The sequence below is a fragment of the Talpa occidentalis genome, unplaced genomic scaffold, assembly GCF_014898055.3.
Source record: "Talpa occidentalis isolate TD23 unplaced genomic scaffold, MPIMG_talOcc4v2.1 talOcc4.16, whole genome shotgun sequence".
In the NCBI taxonomy this organism is placed as follows: domain Eukaryota; kingdom Metazoa; phylum Chordata; class Mammalia; order Eulipotyphla; family Talpidae; genus Talpa; species Talpa occidentalis.
In genome coordinates, this window is record NW_023601653.1 from 29,325,053 (window position 1) to 29,352,951 (window position 27,899).

A 27,899-nucleotide genomic window follows, 5' to 3' on the forward strand; every position below is an offset into this window, starting at 1 on the left:
TTAATACTCATCTATCTGCAGTAGTTAAGTTTTTCTTTTCAATGAAAGGATATTTGTTTTTATCCTGCCAACCTGTATATTAATCACAAGAAGAAAACAAGGTGACTGAACGAATTGGAAACAGTAAATGCTAACTGAAAACCTAAACTGGTTAGCTCCCCCAGAACATGGTGTGGGGATCAAAATCATGAATTAATTCAGATTTGACTGATCTGCAATATACAGACAAAAAATATTCTTCTTGTCTAAAGTAAGCACCTCGTATTTAGTTGGCATGACAAATGTGATCAAATGATCACAGAGGCAATATAACAATAAAAGATGCATATCTCAGAAGGTGACATACTGTGTTAGCACGATTTAAAATGCACCCACTGTGACAGGAGCTTCAGCTACTCTTTGTGTATGAAAGACTGGACTTAAGAAGTAGATGCGGACTATTTTAAAACCAAGAAAGTGGAACATATAATAATCTTTGGTTATCTTATTTGCACTATAATCAAAATCAATCCAGATCATTTATTTCATTCTTTTAGCATCTTCTACATTCAAGTTTCAGGTATCAGTTATTTTATGAATGATGCCTAAAGGTAAAATCATTCTTTTTTTAAATACAACTAATGTATATTACATAATGCTAATAAACTCAATACACATAAATTAAAAATTAGAAATTGAGAACTAATGTTAGCATTTTGACATTTTAAAAAACATTATTTTAAAGGTTACAGCATCTAGAGTAGGATTTGCTGCCACCATGTGAATATCACTATGTACTGCTCTGAGAGTTTCTATTTTAAAAGAAACACTAAAAATTAAATGAACAATACTCTCAAACATGTAAATACAGTGCTGAATGTTTTACTGTTCTCTTTTACAAAATTTCTTTAACAAAGGAATGTTTTTTATGGAGGTGCCCAATATATTACACTTTCATTCAGTTGTTGTAATGTTCAAATTTTAACTCACCTTTATAATACTACTTAATATTATTTCCAAATTATTCAAAAATCAAACTCTTAAATAACAAATACTTTTAAAATAGTAATGAGTATGGCAAAAATCAAATGAGTATCAGGAAAACACAAATGCCAGTTTTAAAACAGGTTTATTTCTTGGAATTGTTAATTTCAAAATGTTGATTGCATTTTGGAGTGTAAATACATATGGCTAATAAAGAGTTCCTTCATCTGTTATCATGCACAAGATTAGACTCTTTTCCAAAGGATTCCAGCATTTAACTTTTCCTCTAATGGAGCTAGAGAGCTTGTAAGTATAGCACAATAACCACAGACAACAGGAATTTAAAGTACCAGTAATTACACTTTAAAGAAAGAACTCAAATAATTAACTTGGCCAAATGTCCCGATCATAGCACATCTGAGAACTATTCCTGTAGACACAGTCATAGACTCAGGAAGTTCATTCCAAACTCACATGTATAAACAAATTTTGTCACAAAACTTGCCCTGCTTGCAATGAAACTTGACCTCCTTCTAAAAAAGCAATTAAAATGCATTTTAATCTTTACTGTGACCCATAAGGCAAATGATCTTTAGTTCTCAGAAGAACAACTTAAAACAGATTAAAAAATCCATTTGCTCTTCTCATTACCCTAATTTGACAGGCAGCCAGAACTCCAGATCATTCATCAAAGTAATAAAAAGGAGAAATAAAAATGAAGCCAAAAAGGGAGATGTCCTATTAGATCAAAGCACTTAAAATATATTTTACGTGCATCAGACTTAGAAGTGGTAATAAAATGTGCTTACTGTACATGGCAGGTCACTGTTCTCTGCACATGCTAATTTATATCATTTCTTCTAATTTTTAATTAAATGCCCTTTAATTTGTCTCTCCAGAATCATCTGAATTATTACGGAAATGAACATAACGTAGAAAACCAAGGCAAGGGGAAAAGTACATACCTTAAGTTAAGGCACCATAAGTAAGCAGTCCTCGTGGTCAACATTGTAATGAGTATTAACCACCCTGAGATATTTCCCCAGTGAGGTGGCACATATAAGCACATAAGAATCAGGGGGTACAAAACACATTTGCTGTGAATTCTCTTAGCTACTCCGTACTATCATCTTGTCTTCAACAACTTAACATTAAGAAAAATATCAAACACTTTCAACTCATATTTGTATACCAGCATTTTCCAAACAGTACAAAATGTATTATAATACTGTCTTTAAAATGCATATGTCATAAGAAAGAAAAAGTTTAGACCATTTCAGATAAAAGAAGAGTTCAGGCTGACCTAGTATTAACTTCCCCACAAAAATATGCCAATTTCTCAGTCTGCTGCAAAATGTGCACAGTTAATACAGGCCCATCTCAAAAAGCAAATGCAAATTTGTATAAATTCCAGATACTCTCAGATAGAAAAAACGGGGTCTTCAAGGTCATTTTTTTCTTCACTTTCTCTAGGTTACAACCTAAACTTTAGCCCAATCCTAGCACTAGATATACAATGAAACTACAGTAGAAATCAAAATCCATTAACGATCTAACACAAACATGCTTATCTGCAGGACTGTATAAGAAAATTTGCTTGGAAGAGTTTCATCTTCCAAAATTTTCATCCAGATGTGTTTTATTTTTGAAAAAAATTAGAATGGTAGGACAAAATATCATGGGGCATTTACCTTATTATCACTAATAAGCAATAAATTAGAGATATTAACTGACCTAGTAGGCTTTTTTTGACTGGTTGCAATTCCACTGTGATTAGACTGAGTTGCATATCTGGCTGCCAGACTGTATGAGGAGAAACAGAGAAATTGAATTAAAGAGATTCTTTGAACATGGAAAGAAAGCACAAACTTATAAGAAAACTATGAGTACATGAAATGCAATTGGAGCATGTATAAACATGTATAAAGAACAAATTAATTAGAAAATTATGATAACATAACATACACCATGATCTTAGATTAGGAACACACTATGAAATAATGCAATGTACCCCTTGAAATAAAAAATCATCACTAATTTTAAAATTAAGCCTGTGTGATATCATTAATACTATTTTAAATAGTACTGTTTCATCTCACAAAAATTCAATCTTTGTAAAAGCTTATGATAACTTCTGGAATGTTTGTTTGACTTATATGATAGAAAGATCTCTCTCAAAAAAGTTAAAAATGAAAAAAAAATGTGTGTGAGATAAGAGTCATTTTTATCAAATTCTTCTTTTTTGATCTTTTAATGTAAATGTTATTTTGAAAACCAAGTGATCAAAATATTTCATTTCTGTCTAATAATTTATTGTTGACCTCTAGTCCTCGATAGAATGTTTTAAGTAAATAATATGTTTTTCAAAAAAAATAGGACTATGCAATTTTGAAACTAGAGTTAAACTCTTTAAAAACAAACTGAATAACTACTAATGAAGATTTCTGGGCATTACTGAATTACAGTTCTTATTAAATTTTAATCAAAATTTTTGAACAAAAAACACAATATTTAAAATATTAAAAAAATACACAATATACCATGTTTTAAAGATCAATAAATACTTTATAAGCAGAATGACTGTGCTTTAAATTAAATCAAAACCTTTGATCAAAAACACACAAGAAAGCATTATTTCACCCATGTCTTGAAGAATTGATCTATAGTGGGTTCTTCATTAAATACAACAAAACAAAAATTTGTGTTTCAAAGCTAAACTGATTTCTGAGTTAACTAAGGAGTCTGAAAGTAGTGTTCTGAAAGATATGGTAAGACTCATTGCCCTCAAACAGATTTCACACACCCTGTGATGGCCATGGGTTGATGCTGAATGGAGAATCACTTCTCACACACACAGTTACAAGGAAACATGGGGGAGAGGGTGGAATCAGGGTAGGATGGGTCACTTGGAGCCCTGCTGCCAGCTAATCTGCTTGCTTTGCTGCCAAGCAGAAGGTATTTTAGTCAAAGGATGATTTTTTTTTTTAGGCTGGTGACATGTTTCCTAAGTTTAATTTTACTCCATTACACTGGCCTGTGATAGAAATACACAGGCCCATAAAAGTAATTGGTTAAAAAGGGGAAAAAGTTTCATATCTTGGGGGCTTTTCAGGCTCCTAGAACATTTGTTTTTCACAGTTGTATGCATTACTGTTTTTAGATCATTCATTCTATTTCTAACTACATTGGGCACTGAAACAGCTAGGCACAACTGTAATAATAATTACATGGCAAATTGAAAAATAAAAACAAAAGTTTTTCAATAAAATATGATCTTAATTTAAAATTTAAATTGAAAAATAAAAGCATCCCTAACGAAGAAAAATCTTTGGTGAACTACTCAGCCTCTTTGTTGACCCAAGAACAAGAGATCTACCTGAAGTCTCACTGCTATGTTTTATTCTATCTTCTTCAAACAACACAAATATTATCAAGATGGATGACAGTAAAATAATGTACTTCCCTTTAGGGACTGAAGTCACCTCAATTCTTTTTGCTTCACGATTTTAAAGAAGTACCAAGATTCCTAGTATAGAAGCGGGAAAAGAATAACAAAATCTAGAGATGCCAATGGACTTTGCCAAAATCAATGTAGTTGTAAGGTTCATATGTGGTTTCCAATTTATTATGAGAAAATATGCTCCTTGTTGCCTATAGTTTTGTATCAAGCTCACACACTTTATTCTCTCAAAACTTGACTGCTGCCCCACCTCCCCTATAGATGAAAAGCTGTTATTTGGAAAAAACAAGAGTTTTATTCAATCGCACAATGGTTTGACATCTTGGTGTTTGAATATCATATACCCTCTGACCTTTTGAATATATCTTTCATAGAGTGGCATGCCAATAAACTCACTCAATTTGCCCACCAATAATTCAAGTCCATTTTCTTTTTCTTTTACAAGGACTCTTCTCCTTTACCCATTTCTTAAAAAGCATGACAGTTCAAATGTTCTCTTTCCATAATGAGAAGCATATATTCTTTCACTTAGCAATCGGCTTCATAATATTTCAAGTAAAATCTGAGAAGCAAAAATTAATGCATCGTCCTCTTCACCATCAATATCAACTGAAAAAAAAAATCTGAGTATTTCCATGACTTCCATGTCACTACATTAAACTCACAGTTTCATTCTTTAATTTCCCAAGTCCTAACCAGATCTTCTAATTATTTTCTTTCTTTACAAAAGCACCATTTTTTTTGTTTTAGCTCTGTGGGACTGAAACCTTAACAATCGACTATTCCCATTTTCCTTTTATTTACTGGAGATATGAAATCAATACCAGTTAACCTGATTCAATTCACACAAGTCCATTAGCACCTACATTCTCCTTGAATTTCCATGTTTTTCACACTAACTCACCCTCCACTCCAACCACCATTTCCCACTATACTACTAGCTCCCTTAATTTTTCTTAACTTTTTATCTGGTTCTGCCTTCCTGGGCAGCAGAAAAGTATTTTTCCCACAATGCTTATAATACTATTTCCAAGTTTCAGATTTACAAGCACAGTTGTAACAGAGAAGGTGAGCAGATACAGCTAATGCAGCTTATTAATAAAACTGACACAAGGGACATGCAGACACAGCCCCAAAGCAAGTGGTGATAAACAGAGGTGGAACACCAGAAAACTAAGGATTTTCAGTCATCTGGATCGAAGAATGCATTTTTGTTGTCAAATGAGACTCCTTCTACCTAGGGGTGGCAAAAAAGTATCAGAAACAAAAGCATAAGAGAAATAAAATATTTTGAGACTCACTGTGGTTCTACCAAAGGAAATATCTGCTCATTGATTTGATAAAGCAAAATACCAAGGGAATGCTTTCCATTTCCCCTAACATACAAAGGATGAGGAAGAAATTAGAGACAGTCAATAAAAAAGATGAAACTCATCTGGTGTTCAATACACAGCAGGATCCAAACTGTCAGAACTTTCTAATCCAACTTCAATGCAAATTCCCATGTGGAATTGCACTACTTATTTATTGTAAAGGAAGAAAGTTTCTCAAAGTAAACAGATCCTGAGTTGAGATTACCCATTTTATTAACCACCAGAGCATTGTTACTCCAAATGCTGTCCATAGAGCAACAAAATTGGCTTCCACAACGGACTTGTTAGAAATACTGAATCTCAGGTCTCATCCCAGGCCTACTGAATCAGAATCCATATTTTAACAGGATCCCAAGGTGATTCCTATGCATAATAAAATTGAAGAAGGTATGTTCTGCAGAATAGCTACCCATGCCCAACCTTGAAGGATGAAACTTTAAGTTTTCAAAATTAACAGTATGATCTAAATATCTCAAGCCATGCCTCATCTATCTTGCTGTTGCTTCAGATACCGTTGATAACCTCCTATTTCTAGAAATCTTCATCTCACTTACCTTTCTTTTAATGTTTTTTAAGTTGTATTTTTTTTTATTTAGATAATGTTGGTTTACAGCACTGTCTGGTTTAGAGGTGTAGGATCACTCCTCTTCAGATGTATGTTACCACACCACACCCAACACCCAAGAACCCATAGTCTTCACTATGGAGAGAGGTTAACAAGGACATAGGGATTGAAGAAAAGAAGAAAACCAGGATGGCTCCTGGGCCTCTGGCATGAATTACCCAGTATGGTTCCATAGAAGTGGAATATAGTGAAAAGAGATTGAATATCCCTGGTATAGGATATGAAGAGAAACAAATCAAGGCTCTACTTCTAAGTGAGTTCACTAGTCAAAGGATAAAGTAACAGGAAATACTAGAAGATGGACATTTAGGAATGTGTAAACCTACCTTTACAGTAGAACTAAAGATCTCTTTATGGTCATGTTATAATGGTTCTCTTACAAAGTGCATAAATACTTTTGAATATTGAATAAATGAATAAATAAGAAATTGACTACATACCCTTAGGGTTTTTTAAATGGTAAATATACACAGATACTGAGAAATTTGATTTAGTTTTGTGTTCCATTTAGTCTAATAAGTTTACATTTATTGGTATAATCAATAATTAACTGATGAATCAGTAATGAATCATTAAAATAATTTTATTGACTTAATACATGTATTTTCACTGTGCCAGAAAGATTAAATTTCAAAAAATTATGTGTAAGCATGCAGAGATTAATGTTTCACGCTGAGTACAACCCTTGCAACCATATGTACTAACTCAAAACCCTTCACAATAAGTTTGATTTGATATTTAATATAAACTGAATTGACTTCAAGCTTAGAAGGGGAAATACAAAAATATTATGGCAAGTATGCAAAAAAATTGGTACATTGTAATATTTATTTTCTATGAAATATTATATTGAAAATGCTAGTAGTAAAGATAGCATGCATATACTGGTTAATAACACAGAGTTTAGAGCTAACCGGATCCAGCTCACCTACCCTCTGCCTGTTTCCTCATCTGTTAAGAAACAATGATTAAGTTCACCTACCTAAAAGCTCACTTAGAAGTGTGTTGGGCACAAATAAGTGCTGTAATAGTTAAAAAGAAAATCCAGTGGCATTCCGATATACATTTCAGAGCCCCAGAGGCTCTACTGAATATTCTGATGAATTCAGAACAATACAACATCCTATATTCCTCAATCCTTTGGAATAACCTGTCCCTCTACACTTGGTAGTCTTCTCAATGTTACACCTTTTGGTTCTCACTTACAGGTTTTGATGTCACTTATGTACTTACTCCAAAAGTCACAAACGTGGACCTCTCAGTACAATTTTTAACAGTTTTGCAGCTTTTATCTCTGACTTGCAGTCAGAGATAATGACCGTCATTTATAATGACCGTGGGATCATAATTTCTTGAAATCAGATACAATTACATCTGATTCTCCCTCAAATTCCCTGGACACTACTCACTCTTCTTGTTTCCTGAACTCAACAATATAAATCCCTATAATCCTAATCCTATAAAGAAACATAAGAAATTATCCCTACAGGACACCCAAGCATGTTCCCAAAGCAACATGCATGGGGTGGGTGAGTCTTCCAGACCCAATATTCTTAACATCATGCATCATCAAAATGTGATCAAATACAGGATTTAATAAATGTTTTATTTTGTGAAACAATGAGTAGATGAAAATATAATTTGATATGCATATAAAATTTATTTCACATTTGTGTTAGATCTATACTCTGGGTCCCACAATTAATTTAAATATAAAGGTAAAATGTTGGAAAATGAGGCATTCCTCAGCAACAACAAAAATCAATTTGTGTTTAAGAAGTAAAAAAGTTACCTAAAACTGAATATATTGCAAAACAAACCAAAGGAACATTCTCTTGTTTGCTCACTGTATCCATATATGTGGTCCCCAGAGCTCTATTCTGAGCCCTCCTTTCTTCCCCAAGCTTTATACTCTTTTGGGTAATTTTTTTTTTTTTTTTTTACTTTTAATAGAACTTTAATTTTCTGATTTTTTTTATTATTTTTTTATTTTATATATTTTTACATCATTTTTTATTTTTTGCACAATGCATGCATTTTCATCTTGCTTATAGTCCCCATACAATTCCCACCTCCCTTGTTTTCATCTTACTCCCATCTACCCCCTCCCCCGTAGTGTGGAAATACAGAAATAAAAAAGATTATTCAACTATAAATTTTAGTAATCTTTTTTATTTCTGTATTTCTGGTCAAACATCACTAAGTCAATGTTCTCAAACCTCTACCTCTAGCCCTGACTACTCTCCTGGGTCAAGAGGCCCACACTGGACACCAACATCTAGAAGTCCTACTGACTATTCAATTCATCTCTTCTCATCTCTTTCCATCATTTCATTATTTTTTTCCTTACTGAAATATATCACTACTCATTAACAAAAATAGAAATATGATGATTTTCTTTTATTCTTTCCTCAAAATAGTCACAAAATCCTCTTCCCTAGTCAGACCCTCACACCTATTAATAAACTGTTCATTCTCTATCCACTTAGCTCCAATGTACCTCCCATTTCTCTCTCAAAGCACGTTTTTTTCTTTTCCCTGTCACCAAGGCCCTACTCCTAAGGTATAAATAGCATCATTTTTCCTCTGCCAAAAAAATTCCCCAACGCAATTTTCCTTTACATTCAAGAAATATAAGTCCCAGTTCCCAGGCACAGCATTCAGAGCTTCTATAAATTGAGCTCTGCCTACATCTTTAATCTTATCTCTCATCACACCCTGTGGCAATTTAAACACACAGAGCTCTAATAAATTATTTGATGCCCTTTTTACTAAGAGGTGAGGTCTGTGTGCCCCCCCCCGCTTTGATCTGGGTGGGCTTGTCACTCCCTCAGCCAATATGTTACACCACGGAGGAGTGCAAGTTCCTGAGACTGCCCTGCTGAAAAGCCATGTGCGCTCATTGTCCCAGCTACACTGTCAGGCACGTAAGTGAGGGAGTCATCTTGGAAGTGGATTCTCCGGTCACAAATGTTCTGCCTGCCAGCAGTTTGTAACACCCAGTCATTCCACAATTCCCTGAAGGGATCCCAGGCATAGTACAGGAACATCATCATGATGTCCTGATGTCCTGTCTGATTCCTAGGCTCACAAATTCACAAGCATAGAAAGATGGCTATTGTTTCATACCAGTAAATTTGGGGTGTTTATATCGTAACAGCAATAGATACCCAGAACACAATTCCACTTGTACTTTCTCCTGTATAAACAGGTCGTTACCTGTGAAATAGCATCAGTGCCTTTCTATGGGGTTTTCCTCTAATGTGGTCACCAAGTAACTTGTACTGTGTGAGATTCGTTCATATAACTTATTTATCAATCTGTTTAAATATCTAGGTCCTCTATTAGATTGTGTGCAGATGAAAGATAAAAGCATCACATTATCTCAGCCATACATCTAGCATTGTTCTTGGCACATAGTGGGGGTTGAATCTTTATTTGTGGAAAGGTCATATTTGAATTTTTAATTATTAATGAAACAGAATATCGGGCTCTAATATATGAAGGAACACTAGAAACAGTATTATCTTTCACTGAAAGATTTAATGTATTCCATATGGCATTCATAAACTATGCCCAACAGTATAGTGATTGGTTCAGCAAAAACAAAATTGGGTATGAAACAGTAATTTTTAAAATGTACGTATATAGTATCAATATAACTGAATAAACTATGTTTATCAGAGCAGGGTTGAACTTAAGGGCAATTTTTATATTATGTACGTTGTTGCAATTGCTCATTTATATTGAGATAATTTAGAGAATTAATTAAAATCACTCATTTTTCTCCCTTGTCTATTTATTGACCTTCAGTCTAGGAGCCATAAGGACACTAAATAGATTTCCTATCCAGTCAGATATTTAGTATTCTAGATTCCCAAAGACAGAAAAAAACATGCTTAATCAAAAATCATAGTCATCCTTTTAACAGCACCATCCCAAGCCAAGGAGGAATACAAAGAGATATTACAGGATAGGAAGCAAGAAGTTTCTTGGTTATAGATTTTAAAGAATAATTTTTATCTTCCAGTTTTACTTTTCCATTAAAAGATGGTGTTATTTTCAAAAGGTGGAATTATTTCTTTATAAATTCACTGAAGATAGGGGCTTCCCTGGTGGCCTAGGGGGTTAAGTCTCAGCACTACCACTGTGGGGGACCACCTGGAAGGCTTCAGTTCAATCCGTGGCCAGGGAGCCGATCCACATGATGCAGCAGACCTCTCCCGTCTCACCCACTGCTGCAGTGTATTTCAGTAGATCTGCCTGTTCTGTTCCCCACTGTGTCTCTGGTGAAGCCTCTCACCCCTTGTACCTCTGTCCTAAACCCCAGTTCTTCTATGCAAAAATAGTAACATCTTAAAAAAATAAATTCACTGAAGATAGCTTGAGCAAATATTAGGTATAATTACATACATAGTAAATCTTTAAGGAGTTTCAGACAAAATAAGAAACATAGAAGACAGCAAAGCACACCCAGAAAAATTTCCAAGAAATAGATTTAAATATATTTCCTTGTATATTCTATGATTTATAAGGATAAAGATAAAACTACATATTCATAATTAAGATTCAGCATTGATGGTGTAGTAGGGAGCACAGCTGCCTTCCAGAATGAAGATTTCATAAATTCTTTAAATCAAATTATTCCTTTTCCCTCTGTAGGATCCTTGTGCAATGTTATAAAATGAAAACTGACAAGCTAATCTAAAAAAGAGGGAGGTAATTAACCTGTTATGCAAAAAATATATTTTGTACTGCAAAACTACATATGTTCCTTAAAAAATACTTCAGAAATTTTCCAACAACTATGCTCACATCAAAGTATATGATAAAAATACTTTGTATACTTAAATTTTGCTGAGACTTCATTGAAAGCAGTTGTTGCCTAATTCATAACGGACTCAAATACTTAGCTTTTATCCACACCTGTTTCTTATTAGTAGCTGGGTGTCTGAAATATCATCTTGATTGCACGGGAGACAGGTTACTGTGATAACATATCCCATTAGTGAAATATAGTGTGTAAATATATTATAACCTCTGCCTTAGCTTAAATTTTCTACTGACAGTTAATAAGGCCACCGACATGGTCTGCTTTTGTAGGATCCCAAAACACTAACTAAAGAGGATGACTCCTGCGTGAGATAACTCCTGCATTAAAGTCTCTTGCTCCTGTAGAAATGCAGAACACAAGATAAAGGAGAACTCAGGAAATCAGGCTCAAGTTTCTCTCACATTGTTACCATAAATTAGATTTTCCACAATGTCTTTCCTTACTTGTAGTTCAAAACATTATTTTGCTCTTTTAAAATTTACAGTTTTTATTATGAAATAAAATACAGTGCAATATACTCAGTGTTTCGCTCTAAAATGCATTTTAATGAAACTACCTTTAAAAAATAGACCTAGAAAACTAGTAGATAAAACTAGTTTGGTAAGTGGAATGTATAAAACAAACTTTGACAAAGTCTACTATGATTAGAAGTAAAACATCTGATTTTTTTGAACACTTCTAAATTCTTAATCTAATTTGTGATTTTTATAATACTGTTTAAGAAACAAACAAGAAGCATTTTTAACTATAATGACTGGACAAGTCCAGAAAAAAAAGAGATATTGCATAGGGTGGTCTCTTAGTTTACCTGAACCGGTCCCTTTAAAGCATTATTAAATGAGCCCTCGCCCATTCTTAAAGTCACCTACCAGCTTATGCTTACATATAAACAAATACAAACTCACTAGATCATTCAAGGAAGGCTTGAATAGGAAAGGATCAGAGTCATGTATTCATTCTGCATTTATAATCTTGATTTATGCCATTACATAAACATTCCACTGGTTTTAAAACATTCAAATAAACCTATAATAAAAGTTTGGAACTATCAACATATAAAAAGACTGCATATCCTATGAGCTTTGATAAAAAAATTAAAATACGGGGAAGTCCCACCAACAATTATGTAAACTAATGTCATCTCAATGAACAAAAAGAAATAAGAACAGCAATGTATACAGATGACAGAGTTCGGATACTGTTAGTGGATGAGGGAGCTATCAACACAAGTGTTGATATTTGTGTTCAACAAAAGAGAATGCTATTGTATAGCCTATTGAGAAAGATGCCATCTAAATATATAAAGTTACAAAGTTAACAATAAAAGAAACAGTGTAGTTTATTTATGTTAGTAGCACCTAGCAAGACCAGTCTGTAAGTATTATTTCCAGCTACTCCTTCCCATTTTCTATTTAAAAGATTCCAATCAAGATTTCACATCAACTATTCCACTGAAATAGTGCCTGTCATTCTCCAGACAAAATTCATGGGTCAGATCTCACACTCATCTTACTGAAGTACAATATTTGATGCAGCTGAGTTTCTTCAGGTAGATAATGATTAGAAATAAAAACCCTAGACAGACTGTCTGAATTCATTTTAAAGACTAGTCACCAAATTAATTGACATTTCCACTTTCAGGGTCTTATCTGAAAACTAGTACATATGTCACAGGACTGTTGTGAGGACTGAGAGAAGGAATATGCATATAAAGTACTTAGAATGCTAACTGGAACACAGTAAGGTCTATACAGAAATTGTTACTATTGATCTCTCCCTCCTACTTTGTAACTTTTCCTTCACTGGTTTCCAGGAAAACAAGTTGTGGGTTTTTTGTTCCACTTCATAGGCTATTTTATTTCTGTCTCCATTACCAGGTCTTGCTATCAGCCTAATCTCTAAACATTCTGGGCTCCTGAATCCAATCTTCAGTCTTCAGCTATACAGATTTTGTTGATTTTATCATGTCTAGTCTCATAACTTTATAATTTGTAAATGCTTATTCTATATTCTTCTATCTCTAGAATTTTTAAATACAACCTATATCTATAAACCCCAGTAATGTATGCCTAGTAGACATTTCAAAGTTGACAAGTGAATATCTTAACGTTTCTCTACCAAATCTGTTCTTGCCAAATTCCTATGCATTCCTATCATGTTTCTACAGACAAAACTGTGGAAGAGTCTCCTCTCAGTTTATCAGTTCCACTGAAAAACTGTCAGCTAATTCTACTGATATATCTTCAAAATGTATTTGAAATTGATATTCCGCTCTTCATAGTCCGTAGATCCAAAGTCCCGGCTTTCACATTTTCCAGTAGAATCTATGCATAACATTGCATCAAGCATGACATCTTGATTTTTGTAACTGTTTATGCTCTTCTTTATAGTGTATAGTAATAGCTCCCCCACCTCTCCCAATAAAATCCGAAGTCCTTATACTGGCAACAAGATCATACTAATGTCAGCCTGCACTCCCTCTGAATTATATTCTCATCTTTTTCTGCCTCCTTTTTTTCTGATTCAGCCCAACGGGATACTTCAACTTAAGCACTTAGTTTTTATCTTCTGCACAAGAGCCTGAAACATTCTACTATAAGATATTAGAAAATCTAGTTCTACCTCCTTTTGCTAAATGTCATCCATTGAATGAACCATTCAGAACCAATTAGGTTTATGGAAATATGGTTACTGTGCATTTATTTCCCTTTTTCTGATTTATTTTTCCAACATTCACCTTTCCAATTGCATACATACATGCATATATATAGATGGATATATACGTACATACATACACATTTTAATTGTTTGTCTCCCATCATTAGCATGTAACCGACAAGAGGACAAGAATTCTTTAATCTGTTTTGTACACCAGGCCTAGAAAAGTTTTCGGAACATATTAGGCGCTTAATAAATATTTGTTGAATGTATGAATGGGGGATGAGAGAGATGGGAGACTAAACAAATTGAAAGATAGCTAAGTTGGAATAAAAACTAGTTGTAGGAGTATTTTAACTAGTTATATGGAAGTCATTACTAAAGTAACTACCTAAAATAATTAAAGGAGTTATTTTTGTGTAGATAGACTGGGCATGGGAAGGTTTGAGCTGTTATTTTAATCATTGGATATTATTATATTAAATAACCTTTGCATATTAAATAAAATGTAGAAGTGAAATGGTAAGATTTTATCAAAGAAACTGAGAAAGGAGGGAACAGTTATCAGATTGACGAGATTTCTAATGCGGGTGAATATATTTTATTCGACATGTGGCATGTTCTTAAAAGAAGAAGGGAAGATGAAATGGGCCAGTTGGAATGTCTGTTATATGCTAAATATTATACTAAGAAGTCACTGTATACATACAGTATTTTATCTGGTCTTAAACACCCTTTTTATGAAAGCCATCCCCATTCTAACATCTGAAGTAAAAACTATGGCATTTGAGCAGGTTAAAGTCACAAACCGAGTGCCACACCATTGGAAATGGGTAAGCAGAATTCAACTCCAGGTTTGCCTGACACGAAAATAACCAAAAAAAAAAAAAATAGATGCTGCTTCATCTATTACAACAGAAGTAGTAGTTGTTGTAAAGCTTTTAAAACAATGGGATTAACCCATAGAACATATGCAAAGTGTATGTGTGTGTGTGTGCATGTGTGTGGAGACACAATTGCATACTCTTAAGAATAAATTCTTAAGTCATTCGCTAAAGACTATTTTTTACTGACAATTATTTCTTTACAAATGAAAAAAATCCTGCTTTTTTAAAAAAAGATTCATGAATGTCCTTTGTGTTTTGTTTAAAGTTTAATTGATTCACTGACTTTTTTGAAGAACACACTACAGGCCACAACACAGAGCTAAGTTAAGCAACTAATTGGAGCCAGGTTCACAAGGGCTTAAATTACCAGAGCCTTCCTGTCATCTTAAATTAAACTTCCTTATATACTTTTCAAGATTTATAACCCCAGGCTGAAAAGCTGTAACCCGTCCCAGTTTCAGAGTGAATCTCCCAGAAGGAGATGATGTTTCCTGGAATTGAGGAAGGCAAATGTCCTCAATGGGAAGAGAGTTCCAAAAGCAATGTGTGTGGCAGGGGTCACAAGAAACTTGGGAAGGGGGTACAATGGGAAGAGACAAGTCACTCAAAGAATATGTGCCCAGTGATTTTGCAATTTGCTGTCAGTTGTATAGGAGCAAGGTCCTCTAAACTGCAAGTGGACACATTCTTGACTTTCTCCTCCAAAATAAAAAGCAGAAGGGCAAACAATCATCTGTGGAGGGCATAATCTCCCAAATTCCCAAAATAGCTCTTCTATTCGTTCAGATAGATTTGTTATCATTCCTGACTTTAGCACTTCTATCATCTATGTAATTTCCTACTACTTCACTTTCACATTAGTTTTCTTTTTCACATGTTTTAATTCTATGGCATATAAAATTAATTGTTCATGGGATTCAATAATCACTACTTATAAATGGGTAAAATTCTCCAAATATTCAATAATAGGATAGAATGTCATTTATTAGCCTGGACAAAAAATTAAGCTAATAGGTACATATTTTAGAAAATAATCTACATTTTAAGCTTTTAGCAAAAGAAAATCATCACCTTTCACATATTCTTTTATCCAAACACCTCATGTGTGGCTAGGCCACCCCTACGAAAAATTAATCTTGTGTCTTATGAATTTATTTCATTCTAATACATTACCAGGTAGTCACAGAAAAGTTGAACTTTGACCAGAGCAATTCTGCTCTTTGTTAGGTGGTTCATGTGCCAGGCACAGAAGTAGGGGTTCTGAACTTCTATTATTTTTCCACATCAACTAAAACTCTACTTGTGAACAATCAACATATGAAACAAGTATGATTAGTGAAATATCCTGAATGTCTAACACATATTTACTGATGGAAATGAACTTTCTGAGATTAAAAATGAGAGAATTCATCTGTACCTTGTTTTCCAAACAAGAAACAGCATTACTCTAATCTCCATAGAAACTGACTATTTTCATGTTGAAAGACTATTTTCACGTTGGACATTTTCCTTCCTTATGAAAAAGTCACAGATATTTATGCAATAGAGTAACTACTTGATACCTTGGTCTGAGCAGGAACAAATGCAACATTTCATGTAAAAATATAAATTTCATCCTGTGATCATTTTTTTCATGTGTCAACTTGACTATGCTACAATCTTAGTTATTTAATAAAACACTAAACTAGGTGCGGCTTTGAAAATTTTTGAGGATGTGATTCAAGTTCATAGCAGTTGACTTGAAGTAATGGAAATGATCCTAGATAATCTGGTGGAGTTGATTCAATCTGTCAAAAGGTGTTAAAGGATAAAAATGAGGAGTTCTGAGAGAAGAGATTCCACTTGTTTACATCAGTTTTGGCTCATCCTGAGACAGCATCAGTTGGTGATTCCTGCATCCCCATAGAAGATGCACTAGCTGTAGACTTTCAGACTTTCCTAGCCAGTCCTCACAATCATGTCAACCAATTCTTCATAATAAATTTCAATAAATATGCTACTGGTTCTGCATTTCTGTTTGAATCCTGACTGATGAATCCCAAATGGGGAAAAAGCAGAAGCGGAAGAAGGAAGGAAGTTGCCATGATCTGTCAGCACCCCAGGCTGTGTATACATTTACAAATAGACTCAAGTCAGACAAACACATCCGTGTGTATATAAATACACATACACATAAAAACAATTTCATCATTAAAAACAATATGTTTCCAAGCATTCCAAATCCTATGTACAAAAGACCTGAAATTTTTGATAGACTTGCTTATTTAATCAATCAAAAGCATCCACAAAATTGAACAACACCCCTGGAGACTAGGACTCAACAGTATATCCTAAATATTAAAGTGCTTTGCAAAAGGAAGTAACCACGCCACATAACTTATACAAAAGACATTTCACACACATTGAAACAAACAACAACCATATTAAAAAAAAAAAAATAAAAATATTTCACCTACGAGGTGATAAATGTAACTCGTTCAACCAACAGAGAAGTGGTCTGATCTTCTGTAACACTAGCCAAATAACTTCATCACACTGATAGAACTGCACAAATACTTTTTCAATCTCACAAACAATACTTTGTTAAAAATAGGCTGCATCTACACAAATAAATTACAACAATATCCCTGCTTGCTTCCTTACCTGGACTGCATATCTTGTTGGGTTTTGGCCTGGCTGGCTTCCACCTGAGGGGAGGTGTGAGTGACTCGTTGCTGAAGTTCCACCAAGGACTGGTAATACTGCTGCTGGTGGTGCTGCTGCTGCTTATAGCGAGATAAACTGAAAAACAGCCCTAGAATGGCTTTTAAGTTTCCATTTCTTATTTCTGTATCAAATAGAAAAAATAAAAGCAGTATCATATAAAGTGAATTTTATTTTAGAAATGAAATTCTAGATGCAGTTCGCTTAGAATAAATCTATGAAGATAGAAATGAAACTTGAGTCTCTCAGTGGTAGTTTTGAGAAAATCTGAATGTCTGCAACATGCTGATATTTCCAAATAACTTGGAATTTCATAGAGAGTTGAAGGGATGGAGAACACAGAGAACCAAGGTTAGTCAAATAATGCTGTTTGAAGATGGACGGCTCTCTGTCTTGTCCTAATTACTTGATTTAGCACCTTGGCTCCCTCAAAAATACACACAGCTGTTACCAATATTGTAAAGACTATGTACTGGAGAAAGCCACTCAAATGTCGCTTGTCTTGCATTATAAATATCGATGATGTGGGTGCACCACATAACATCAAATAGATTTATAGCCGTCAACGTACCTTCTAAATCACACACCAATTTATTATCCAATGATATCTAAAAACTAATTAGTATTATCTAATATCTAAAATCATCTAATGTTATATAACATCATATAATATTAAATAAAATAATGAATGCACCAAGTATTCTATAATATGAGCCTAGCTTTTTCTCTGGTAATTACAACTTAAAAACTGGAAAAATAATCCCTAAGCCTGGGCCTCCCTGGTGGCGCAAGATGTTAAGCACCACACTATGAAGCAATCTGCAGCCTCTGCATCAAGAGTTCGAACCCCAGCCGGCCAGGGAGCAACCCACATGGTGCAGCAGACCTCTCCTGACTCGCCCGCTGCTCCCCTCAGCAATGTACTTCAATTGATCTGCCTGTTCTGTTCCCTGCTCTGTCTCTGGTGAATCCTCTCACCCCCCACATCTCTGGTCAGTACCCCAGTTCTTGTATGCATAAATAAATACATCTTAAAAATAAATAATCCCTAAGCCTTCCTCATAGTTGCCATAACATAAAAGAGTGACTGATCAATGCAGGCAACTGTGAGAAAGTAGTATTTTTCCTCTAATCCTGAATGATGCTGTTATAGGAATTTTTTCTTTAAATTTCTTTTTATTATTATATATGTATTATTAATCTGAAAAAAATTAGACATTTGTATGTTTTACAGGATATCATAAATAGTGTTATGTTAATATCATAAATAGTATTAATGTTAATATCATAGTGTTATGTTAATAAAGGATGTAACATGAGAATTAAGAGACAAGGAATGAACAAGTAGTGTTTCTAGTCTGCCTTTAATCATTTAGGATTTAATCATGTAGGAGATGAAATAATATCCTTGGAAATTTTATCAAATTTTATTCCAAATAACAGAACCACCAGTTAACTTGGAAACTGTTTTCTGGCCATGGAATGTAAGCAATTATATTATATATAATTTTATAAAAATGTACAGAAAAAATGAATTTAAAATGAAATTTAAATACAGAAAAAATTGAGAAAAGTAAATAATTCTACCAACTGCCCAATATATTTCAGAAGCTGCACAATACATTTTTTATTGATAGCAAAATTTACAAACTTAATATTGTCCAATATTTCCAGTATCTGCGGCAAAAAATCTTATCAAACAAATCAATTATAGCAGAAACAACAAACCTAAATGGTCAAAGCGTTTAGTGGTATGTTGCATTATTCTAATTTAAAATGGTTGTTGTTAATGCAGGTCCCAGAGGACTTGCAATTTCATAACCTTAGCAATAGACTTTTGTTAATAATATTTGCAAAATTTGGAAAGGGTTTCTAAAAATATGTTAAATTCAAATTTCTCAGAGTGCCATATATACTATTAAAAATTCATATAGTTCAAAAAATCTTTCATCATACTTTTATAAATCTGATTATTTTTATTTAGAATAAAAAATAGGCAGGTGGAGAAAGGAATGATGGGTCGATAAAATGACAGATGATGGAGAGGAATGGGAAACAAACATGATTTAGATTTCTTAAGAATATTTGATGTATTACAAGTTTTTGTAAACTTGTAATTTTTGTAGACTTGGTTCAAAAAATATAATTAGTTCAGTCCTTTTTCTATTTTTCTATATTTTTATTTTAGTAGTAACATTAAAAATATTTAATAACCTTAAAGCCTTTACATGTATGTTATTAACACTGTTAGCTTTAATTACTTAAGAACTCATAATTATTTATGATAATCACTACCAACTTGATTATGCTATAGAAATGCTGTTGATAATGTTTAAACATTAATTACACTGTTTTACTTTTATTTACATTATTATCCAGCATTATCTGTCCATCCATATGCCTACTTAAGATTTTAAAAATCTTATGCACTAGCAATAACAGATTTTTGTTACTCCTCCTTCCTCCTATATACTTGGTAATGTAAAGGACAATTCTGCAAAATACAGAACATATTAGAATAATTAAAGCACATATTAATAATAGTCATTGTATTTATGTTTCTATCATTCTGGAAATTCCATCAAACTCCTTTGTTGCATTTACAAGCTACATACTTCCACTTTACACTTCTAACATTATGAAAAAGCTTTTACAAACACAGACGCCATTGTGACAACTGTGCTTTTTCTTACCTTCAGCAGATAGACCTTGAACATTTACTCCTCTGGCTGCTAGAAAACTAAGGCAGACATCAACATTCTCAATCTGTAACATGAAAAGCAGTGAAAAGGCAACTTAGAGGGTTATATTTAAATCAATAAAAGAGCTAGAATGAAACCAGAGAAAAAGATAAAGAAGGAATGAATACTTTACATTCATTTCATACTAGAGAAAGTTACCAGAATTTAACTAGAATTATTTTGGCTAATGGCAGAATGAATATAAAGCTTTCATTGTTCAGTTTCATACTTACAAACAATCCATAAAGGCCTGATCAAGAATGGCATTCTTACAGATTAACTACCCACCTACTTAACATAAAACTGAATCTTGTGCTTTTAAATAAGTATCAACAAAAGTATCCAAGAAGGGGGAGACTCTTGTTTGTGTGAATTGTAGAATGCTAGAATGTGAGTAATTGAGATTCAATGAGTAATAATTGCTAAGTATGCCCAGAGGTAAATAAGATGGCGAAAGGGTTGAAACAAGAAACAAATGAAGTATATTTTCATCCTAAGCCACAGCAAGTCTTCATTTCACAAAAGTTATATTTGTATTTCTATAGTTGGCTAATCCTCTGATTAACTAGAGTACTGCCTTTGTAATTTAAAGGAATGATGACATGGCATTTAAATAGTTAGGTTCAATATGATAACCAACTTGTAACCATATAAAGTGAGAAATAAAATGCCAAATGACTGATTAATGTTAATTCACAAGTTTATCTCAATTTGGTCATGGAGTTATACAATATGACTTCTTTAAAAGAGTAAGAACTATAAAGATCCAGTTCTTTATGAGTCATCTCCCTGGTTTTTTGGTATTCCATAGATCTTGAAATTATAAAGTAAATAAATTTAATGTTAATACTTGGCAAGGTATTGTTTTCTGTCTTATTAAATTCTCATCAAAATTTATGCATGAGAACATAGGGAGTTCTGCCAATGTCCTCTCTAGCTTAGTTTCACAGTAAGGTCAAAATGTCTCTTAAAGAAAATAAAAAGAAAAAAGAAATTCAAGAATCTGTCCTTATAAAATGGACAACTATTTACATTCCTTTCTAAATGTAATTTTGTACAGAATTAAATTTAAGTAATAATATCCAGTGAGATATTCTTTGCTTAAAAATAATCACAGCCAAGGTATACATATTTGCTTTGAAGAAAAAAATGATTTTTATATTTATTCATTTCAAAATAAGTTTTACTAAAATTATTTTATGGAAATAATTATAGAGTTGAAGACATTAAATACAACATGGCCGAATGGATCTTGTATAGTGCCCTACTTAATTACAAAGTCCTACACTTATATAATGCAAACAATAATATAAATCAATATTAATTCAATAAAAATATGTATTTTTTAAAATCCTTTCAACAGCCTAGTATGATGCTTGGTATCCAACAGATGTTCAGTAAATACTTAAGGAACAACAGAGGAAAAAAGGGTTAGAGCCCTATTAGTCCTTGTCCTTTTGAAAGAAATGAATGTAGGGAGAGACAGAAAAAAAAAAAAATGTGACCGTACCATCCAAGAGGCTGCAAGTTGTATTCTCTTTAGGATATTTAAAATATACTACTGTGCTCAACTCCAGAAGTAAGAATCAAATATTCTGATTTCTTTTCAAATTTTGCTCTTGATCTCAGTCCACCTTCCTCTTTAAACTTTAAGCAAATGACTTTTAGAGGAATCACATAAAGATAAGCAAAATAAGTCAATAAATGAGCAAATACGATGTGATGCCTATATCAGCAAAAGTAGACAATAAACAAAATAGAGTCCTGATGAACTCGGACAGGCAATGTCTGGAAAGGAACACAAGGGCACAGACTTGCTGAAAGTGTTCTTAGCCAGGTATAGACACTTTCTCTGTTTGTTTTATCTCAGTTTCTACTAGAGTTCTTCATACTCTTCCACGTATTTTTTTCTTTAATTAAACATAAAAATAAAAGGATTGGCCCCTTCTTTTTCTTTTCTTTTTTTGGGGAACAGGCTGTAACTATGTGAGGATAGATGCATGGCAGCCTGTTATGTGGGTATTGCAGGGAATTAAAGTGAAAGATGTTGATTCAGAGAAGGGTGGTGGCAGTAAAGGTGAGGAGAAAAGGTCAGATTCTGGCTATAGTTTGAAGGAACATAGTAGGAACTTACTTACTTACGGCATTTAACAGAGAGAGACAAGTCAATAATGACTCCAAGTTTTTTGGCCTCAATAGCTAAATGGATGAAGTCTCCATTCATTATAATAGACCAAAAAATAACTAGATAAAAGGTATCAATTTTTTTTTAAATTGTCAAGTTTGCTGGTCCTTTAGACATTCCAAGGGAGATTCGGAGTGGGCATTTGGACACACAATCTGGAGTTCAACTGAAAAATTAAGTAACAGATTTAAATCTGTAAGTCATCTCATACAGATGGTAATAAAAGTCATGAGAAGGTTAAACCACCAAGCATGCGCAGATATAAAAGACAGAACAATGAGCCCTAAGAGATTACCACTGGAAAGCAGAGGAGGAACGATCAGAGAAGGCAAAGCAACAGCACCAGGGAAATGTGAGGAAAATCAGGAGAGTATGGGGTAGAGGAAAACATATGAAGTATATTTACACCCTGGGAGAAAGGAGCTCAATTCAAAGCCGCTGGTAAATCAAATAAGAGAACTGAAAATTGAACTATCAGAATTAGAATTAAATGAATCAATCCATTATTATATATAAATAACATATATAAATAAGAAATATATCATAAAATATATAAACAAATGTATACATATATATGTATGTATGTGCATATATATATACAGATGTATAGACAGAATTACATATTTGACCACCAGAATATAAGTGCCATAAGGAATCTTTTCTTCTTTGTCCATTCCTTTCTCCTTAACATCTAGAAGAGTAACTTAAGAAATCTATAAACAACTACTGAGGGAATGAATGAACTAGAGCAAGGACAATGCTTTAATGCCTAAAAATTCAAGTTTCAAAAATCAACTAATAACTTAAAATATTATTTATAATCATATTCAGTGTTTCTACCTGCTAAGTCAACTTAGATTTCTAGGGCCACTTCAGTTTCTCTAAAACTCATCATACTCATCTCCACTGGAAGAAACAAGCCACTCACTTCTCCCATTTTACACCCTTCCTCATGCCCACACTTCATTTCCAATCTACAAAGTAGATCCTAAATGCATTTTTTATGAGATAAATTAATAACACGGAGCCCAGGTTAAGCTCTAAAAGCATTTGGCTCACAATTCTAGTCTTTTGCTCTTATGAGGGCAGGAAGAAAAGGTTTGTATCCTGGGAGAAAGATATGGTGATGACAAAAGAGAACTTAAGCTTGCTGATAGCAGACAAGCTATTGAGGAATAGAAATGGCAAAGGCTTAGTCAAATTCTGGGTCATTAGGTAAAGTTGTTGATAAAAATATTGAAATTGTGTGTAGTGGAAATTTGCTGTTATTGTATTTTAGGATTAATAGAAATAATTTAAAAGAATTTCCATAACTTTGAAATATAGATGATCTAATCTGACTCTTTCAATTTTTAAAAATGAGAGGAAAACCAGCTAATAAATATCTTTACTTGGAGGACTCAGTGAAACTATGCATGTAAGCACTTAGCACAATATATGGCATAGTCAGAACTTGTACTCAAGGAACAACAGTAGTGACTATGATTTGTACAACAGTCTTTAATATTAATAGATGATGCTGACGGTATAAAATGGCATCACAGTCTTTTTTTTGGGGGGGGTATTACAACAACATTTCTGAGAATTACCTATATTGCCTTAAACCTGCTTCCCAAATTTTAAGTCAATGGTTGATAAGACTGGCTACACAATAAAATCATCTGGGGAACTTTTAAAACTACACATGCTCAATTTAGTCTAACATCAGATAAATCTGAATATCTGCAGATAGCAGGCAGTTATCAGGATGTTTTAAAAATCTCCAGGTGATTGTAATTTGCAGTAAAGCTTGGAAATTCAAGTTTCAATCTGAGCTCATCAAAGAAAGCAATTGCATATCATTTCTACTTATTCCCATATGGATGCAGGAATTAGATTGTTCAGGTCATAGCAATATATTATCTTTTGCTTATTTGAACCATAACACTATGTAATTCATGTTCTTTGCATTGTATCCTTGTGGTATTAAACTCTCTCTCATTAAAACAGCAATACAAATAAGTTCATTCTAAGTTCGGTGGCTACCACATCACACATTTTAAAACATAATAGCCATGTCTGTAATTCATGAACAGTCAGATCCTTCTATTTTAAGCTTACATTTTATTAGCAAGGAAAACAACATTGTTTCTTTCTATTAATTTTATGTGTGACTAGATATTTATACAAATATTAACTATGTAAGTGAAAAAAATTATAAAAACTTCTAATTTCTAAATCCAGTCAATTACTTTAAGAATTTCAAAACGATGCATCCTTTGCGCCTTATGATATTTGATCCTATCACAACCCTTAATGTTATCACAACAAAAACAGTTTTGTTGGCGTTAATCTGAATGTGAACTTCTGTGTATATTTTCTTTGTTGAAGACATGAAATAAAGTTAATTGAAGTTAGTCCATATTTTTAGATCTGAGGAGTTTCCATTTTTGTAATTTAATATTAGTGTCTCAGAGCACTACCTTTACTTTTGTTTTTATGATATAAAATCATGTGATTTATTTATTCACTTATCAAAAATTTATTTTTTTAAACATTTATTTATTCATTTATACAAGCACTGGGTACAGTCAGAAGTGAGGGAGGGTGAGAGAATTCACCAGAGCCATAGCAGGGAAGAGAACAGGCAGACTGACGAAATACAATGCTGAGGGGAGCAACGGGCGGCAGGAGAGGTCTGCGCGCCATGTGGGACCCTCCTCCAGTGGCTGGGAGCAGCCGGGAATCGAACCGGCGCTGCAGAGGCTGCGGGCAGCTTCGCAACCCAGCGCACAACCGCTGCACCACCGGGGAGGCCCATTCAAATACTTATTAATCTTACATTATGCCCAGAATTGTGCTCAGAGCCACAGCTATCAGTTTCAAGATGTAGCCACTATCCTCATGTTATCTAAAGAGCATTGATTGGTGGCTTCCTTGGTGGCACAAGGGTTAAGAGGCAACCTATGAATCTGTCCACAGCCATTGCAGCATGAATTTGATTCCTGGCCAGGGAGGACCCTACATGGCACAGCAGACCTCCCCTAACTCTCCTGCTGCTCCCCTCAACAGTGTACTTTGGTCAATCTGCCTGTTCTGCTCCCCACTCTGTCTCTGATGAATCCTATCACCCCCCAAGCCTCTGGCCTGCACCCCAGCTCTTGTATTTATTTTTTAAAATAAATCTTAAAAAAAAATAAAGAGGGCCTCCCCAGTGGCACAGCGGTTGAGCGCTGGGTTGCGAAGCTGCCCGCAGCCTCTGCAGCGCCGGTTTGATCCCCGGCTGCTCCCCGGCCACCGGAGGAGGGTCCCACATGGCACGCAGACCTCTCCTGCCGCCCGCTGCTCCCCTCAGCACTGTTCTTCTGTCCTTCTGCCTGCTCTTCTCCCCGCTCTGGCTCTGGTGAATTCTCTCACCCTCCCGTGCTTCTGACTGTGCCCAGTGCTTGTATAAATAAATAAATAAATCTTTAAAAAAAAAAGAGCATTGACTTATTCTCAATATTTCCCACTACTTGCATGAAAAATGGGAGCCACTTGTTTTCAAAATAGAAAAGTCTTTGTCCAATTTCATAGTTACATGTTTGTTTTGATCCAATGAACTTGCTAAAGTCTAATCGTTAAATCAAAAATTGATTTTCATTATCTCCATTTGTGAAAACTCAAAAGCAGTCATCAGCATATTTATGCCTTCATTTTTTATTTTTTAACCCTGAGGGTCAGTATGTGTTCTCAACATACTAAGCCTAGTTAGTGTATATAACATATTAAATATAGAGTGTATATTGGGAAAACTTGTATTTATTCATTTTGGTGTTGAGTAAACTATTCCAAAGAAATCCAGGGTTATTAACAAACACAGCTCTTTAAAGAACTCTTACAAATACTTTACACTGCAAGTTTTATGACACCGGGTCTTTTAATATTTCTAGTCTAATCTGCTTTAAGAATATAACTGGTGGGGCCTCCCTGGTGGCGCAGGCGGTTGAGCGCAGCACTGTGAAGCTGTCCGCTGCCTCTGCAGTGCCGGATCGATCCCAGCCGGCTGCAGAACAACACACATGGTGCGACAGACCTCTCCTGCCTTGCCCGCGCTCCCCTCAGCAGTGTACTTCAGTCAGTCTGCATGTTCTGTTCCCCACTCTGTCTCTGGTGAATCCTCTCACACCCCACGCATCTGGCCTGTACCCTGGTTCTTGTATAAATAAATAAATCTTAAAAAAAAAGAAATATAACTGGTGGCATCTTGTACATTATTATCAAAGTTATACTTGGCTGCTCACAGTCTCTTTTCACTTTTGTTTGTGGATATTTACTAAAAATTGAACTTTGGTAATAAATATCTGGGTAAGATTAACATCAACCTTAAGCTTTGTGATAAAATTTAAATAAACCATGGCACCAATACTTAATATGAGTGATAAATTCATTAATCACCTACTGACTTTATTATTGGCAAAGATGATGAAGGGACATAAAAATGACATAATGTTTTTACCGTTGTGTTCTTGTAAAATATCTGAAGACAAGAAATGATTCATAAATCACCTTAACACTAGGCATATATATTAAATTTTTAAAAATTATAAGCAATACTATGTGGTGGTAAAAACAACTGACTTACTAATTTTCACTACAGATATGGGGAAAGCTTCATAGAAGAAGCATCTCACTCTGATTTCTCCAAATTCTGTTTTACGTTGTAAATGTTCCACATATGTATTCTGCAATTAATAGCTTGCCTAAATGGGACTAGTTTCCAACTTAACAAAAGAATAAAAATTCTATTTTAGTATATTTTATTTAAAAATACCATTTGTACAGTGGAGGGAAGACCACAAGGGACTACGATGATACATCAAGGTTGCTGTTTGTGGAAGAACTACAGGGACTACATCTGAGGGCAGAAATCAAATACTGTGTAAAAATGAACAATGATATAAGATAGTAAATAAATTTCATTTAAAAATATCATTTATAACACATGAACTTCATTACACACTAGGTGAAAAATTGCAGTTTCAAAAACTCTATACTACATACATGTCAACAATGGAAGCAGGGAACACGGTTGGAAGTTACTTCTCAATTTTTTCCTGTATCACTCAACAACCTAGCATAGAAAGGGAATTTATAGAGAGCTTTAAGCATGCATTTGATTTATACCAATTTATTTTCTTACATCATTGCTCTCTTTTGTACCATCTTTGATTTCTCTCCTGAGGTGTAGTCCCCATAACTCTTATAAGCTTATACAATTCATAGCAAATCCAGAATTCATATTCAGCCTTCTCAGTCTCCAAAGAAATTACTTCCTCCTATTTTGATTCTTAGTATTGTAATTTAGACATTCTGAATAAGCCACTACTAATTTCTGGCTAAAACTCTCCTCAAAACTGGCAGGCAGGGCCTCCCCTGGTGGCGCATGCAGTTGAGCGCAGCACTGTGAAGCTGTCCGCAGCCTCTGCAGCACCAGTTCGATCCCGGCTGG

General features: G+C 34.1%; 1 protein-coding gene across 6 annotated transcripts in view; it reads right to left on the reverse strand.

Moving 5' to 3' along the window:
- The window catches only part of NAV3 (neuron navigator 3), a 295,341-nt gene that overhangs the window by 176,638 nt on the left and 90,804 nt on the right, over nt 1-27,899 (reverse strand). For 4 of the 6 annotated variants that reach the window (XM_054696194.1, XM_054696192.1, XM_037513940.2 and 1 more), the window contains exons 4-6: nt 20,197-20,269; nt 17,444-17,627; nt 2,698-2,766 (exon numbers count right to left, since the gene is read on the reverse strand). In XM_054696194.1, coding sequence (XP_054552169.1) covers nt 2,698-2,766; nt 17,444-17,627; nt 20,197-20,269 — 326 coding nt within the window. The remainder of the gene's footprint in view (nt 1-2,697; nt 2,767-17,443; nt 17,628-20,196; nt 20,270-27,899) is intronic. The other 2 variants (XM_054696195.1, XM_054696193.1) reach the window with 1 other exon arrangement.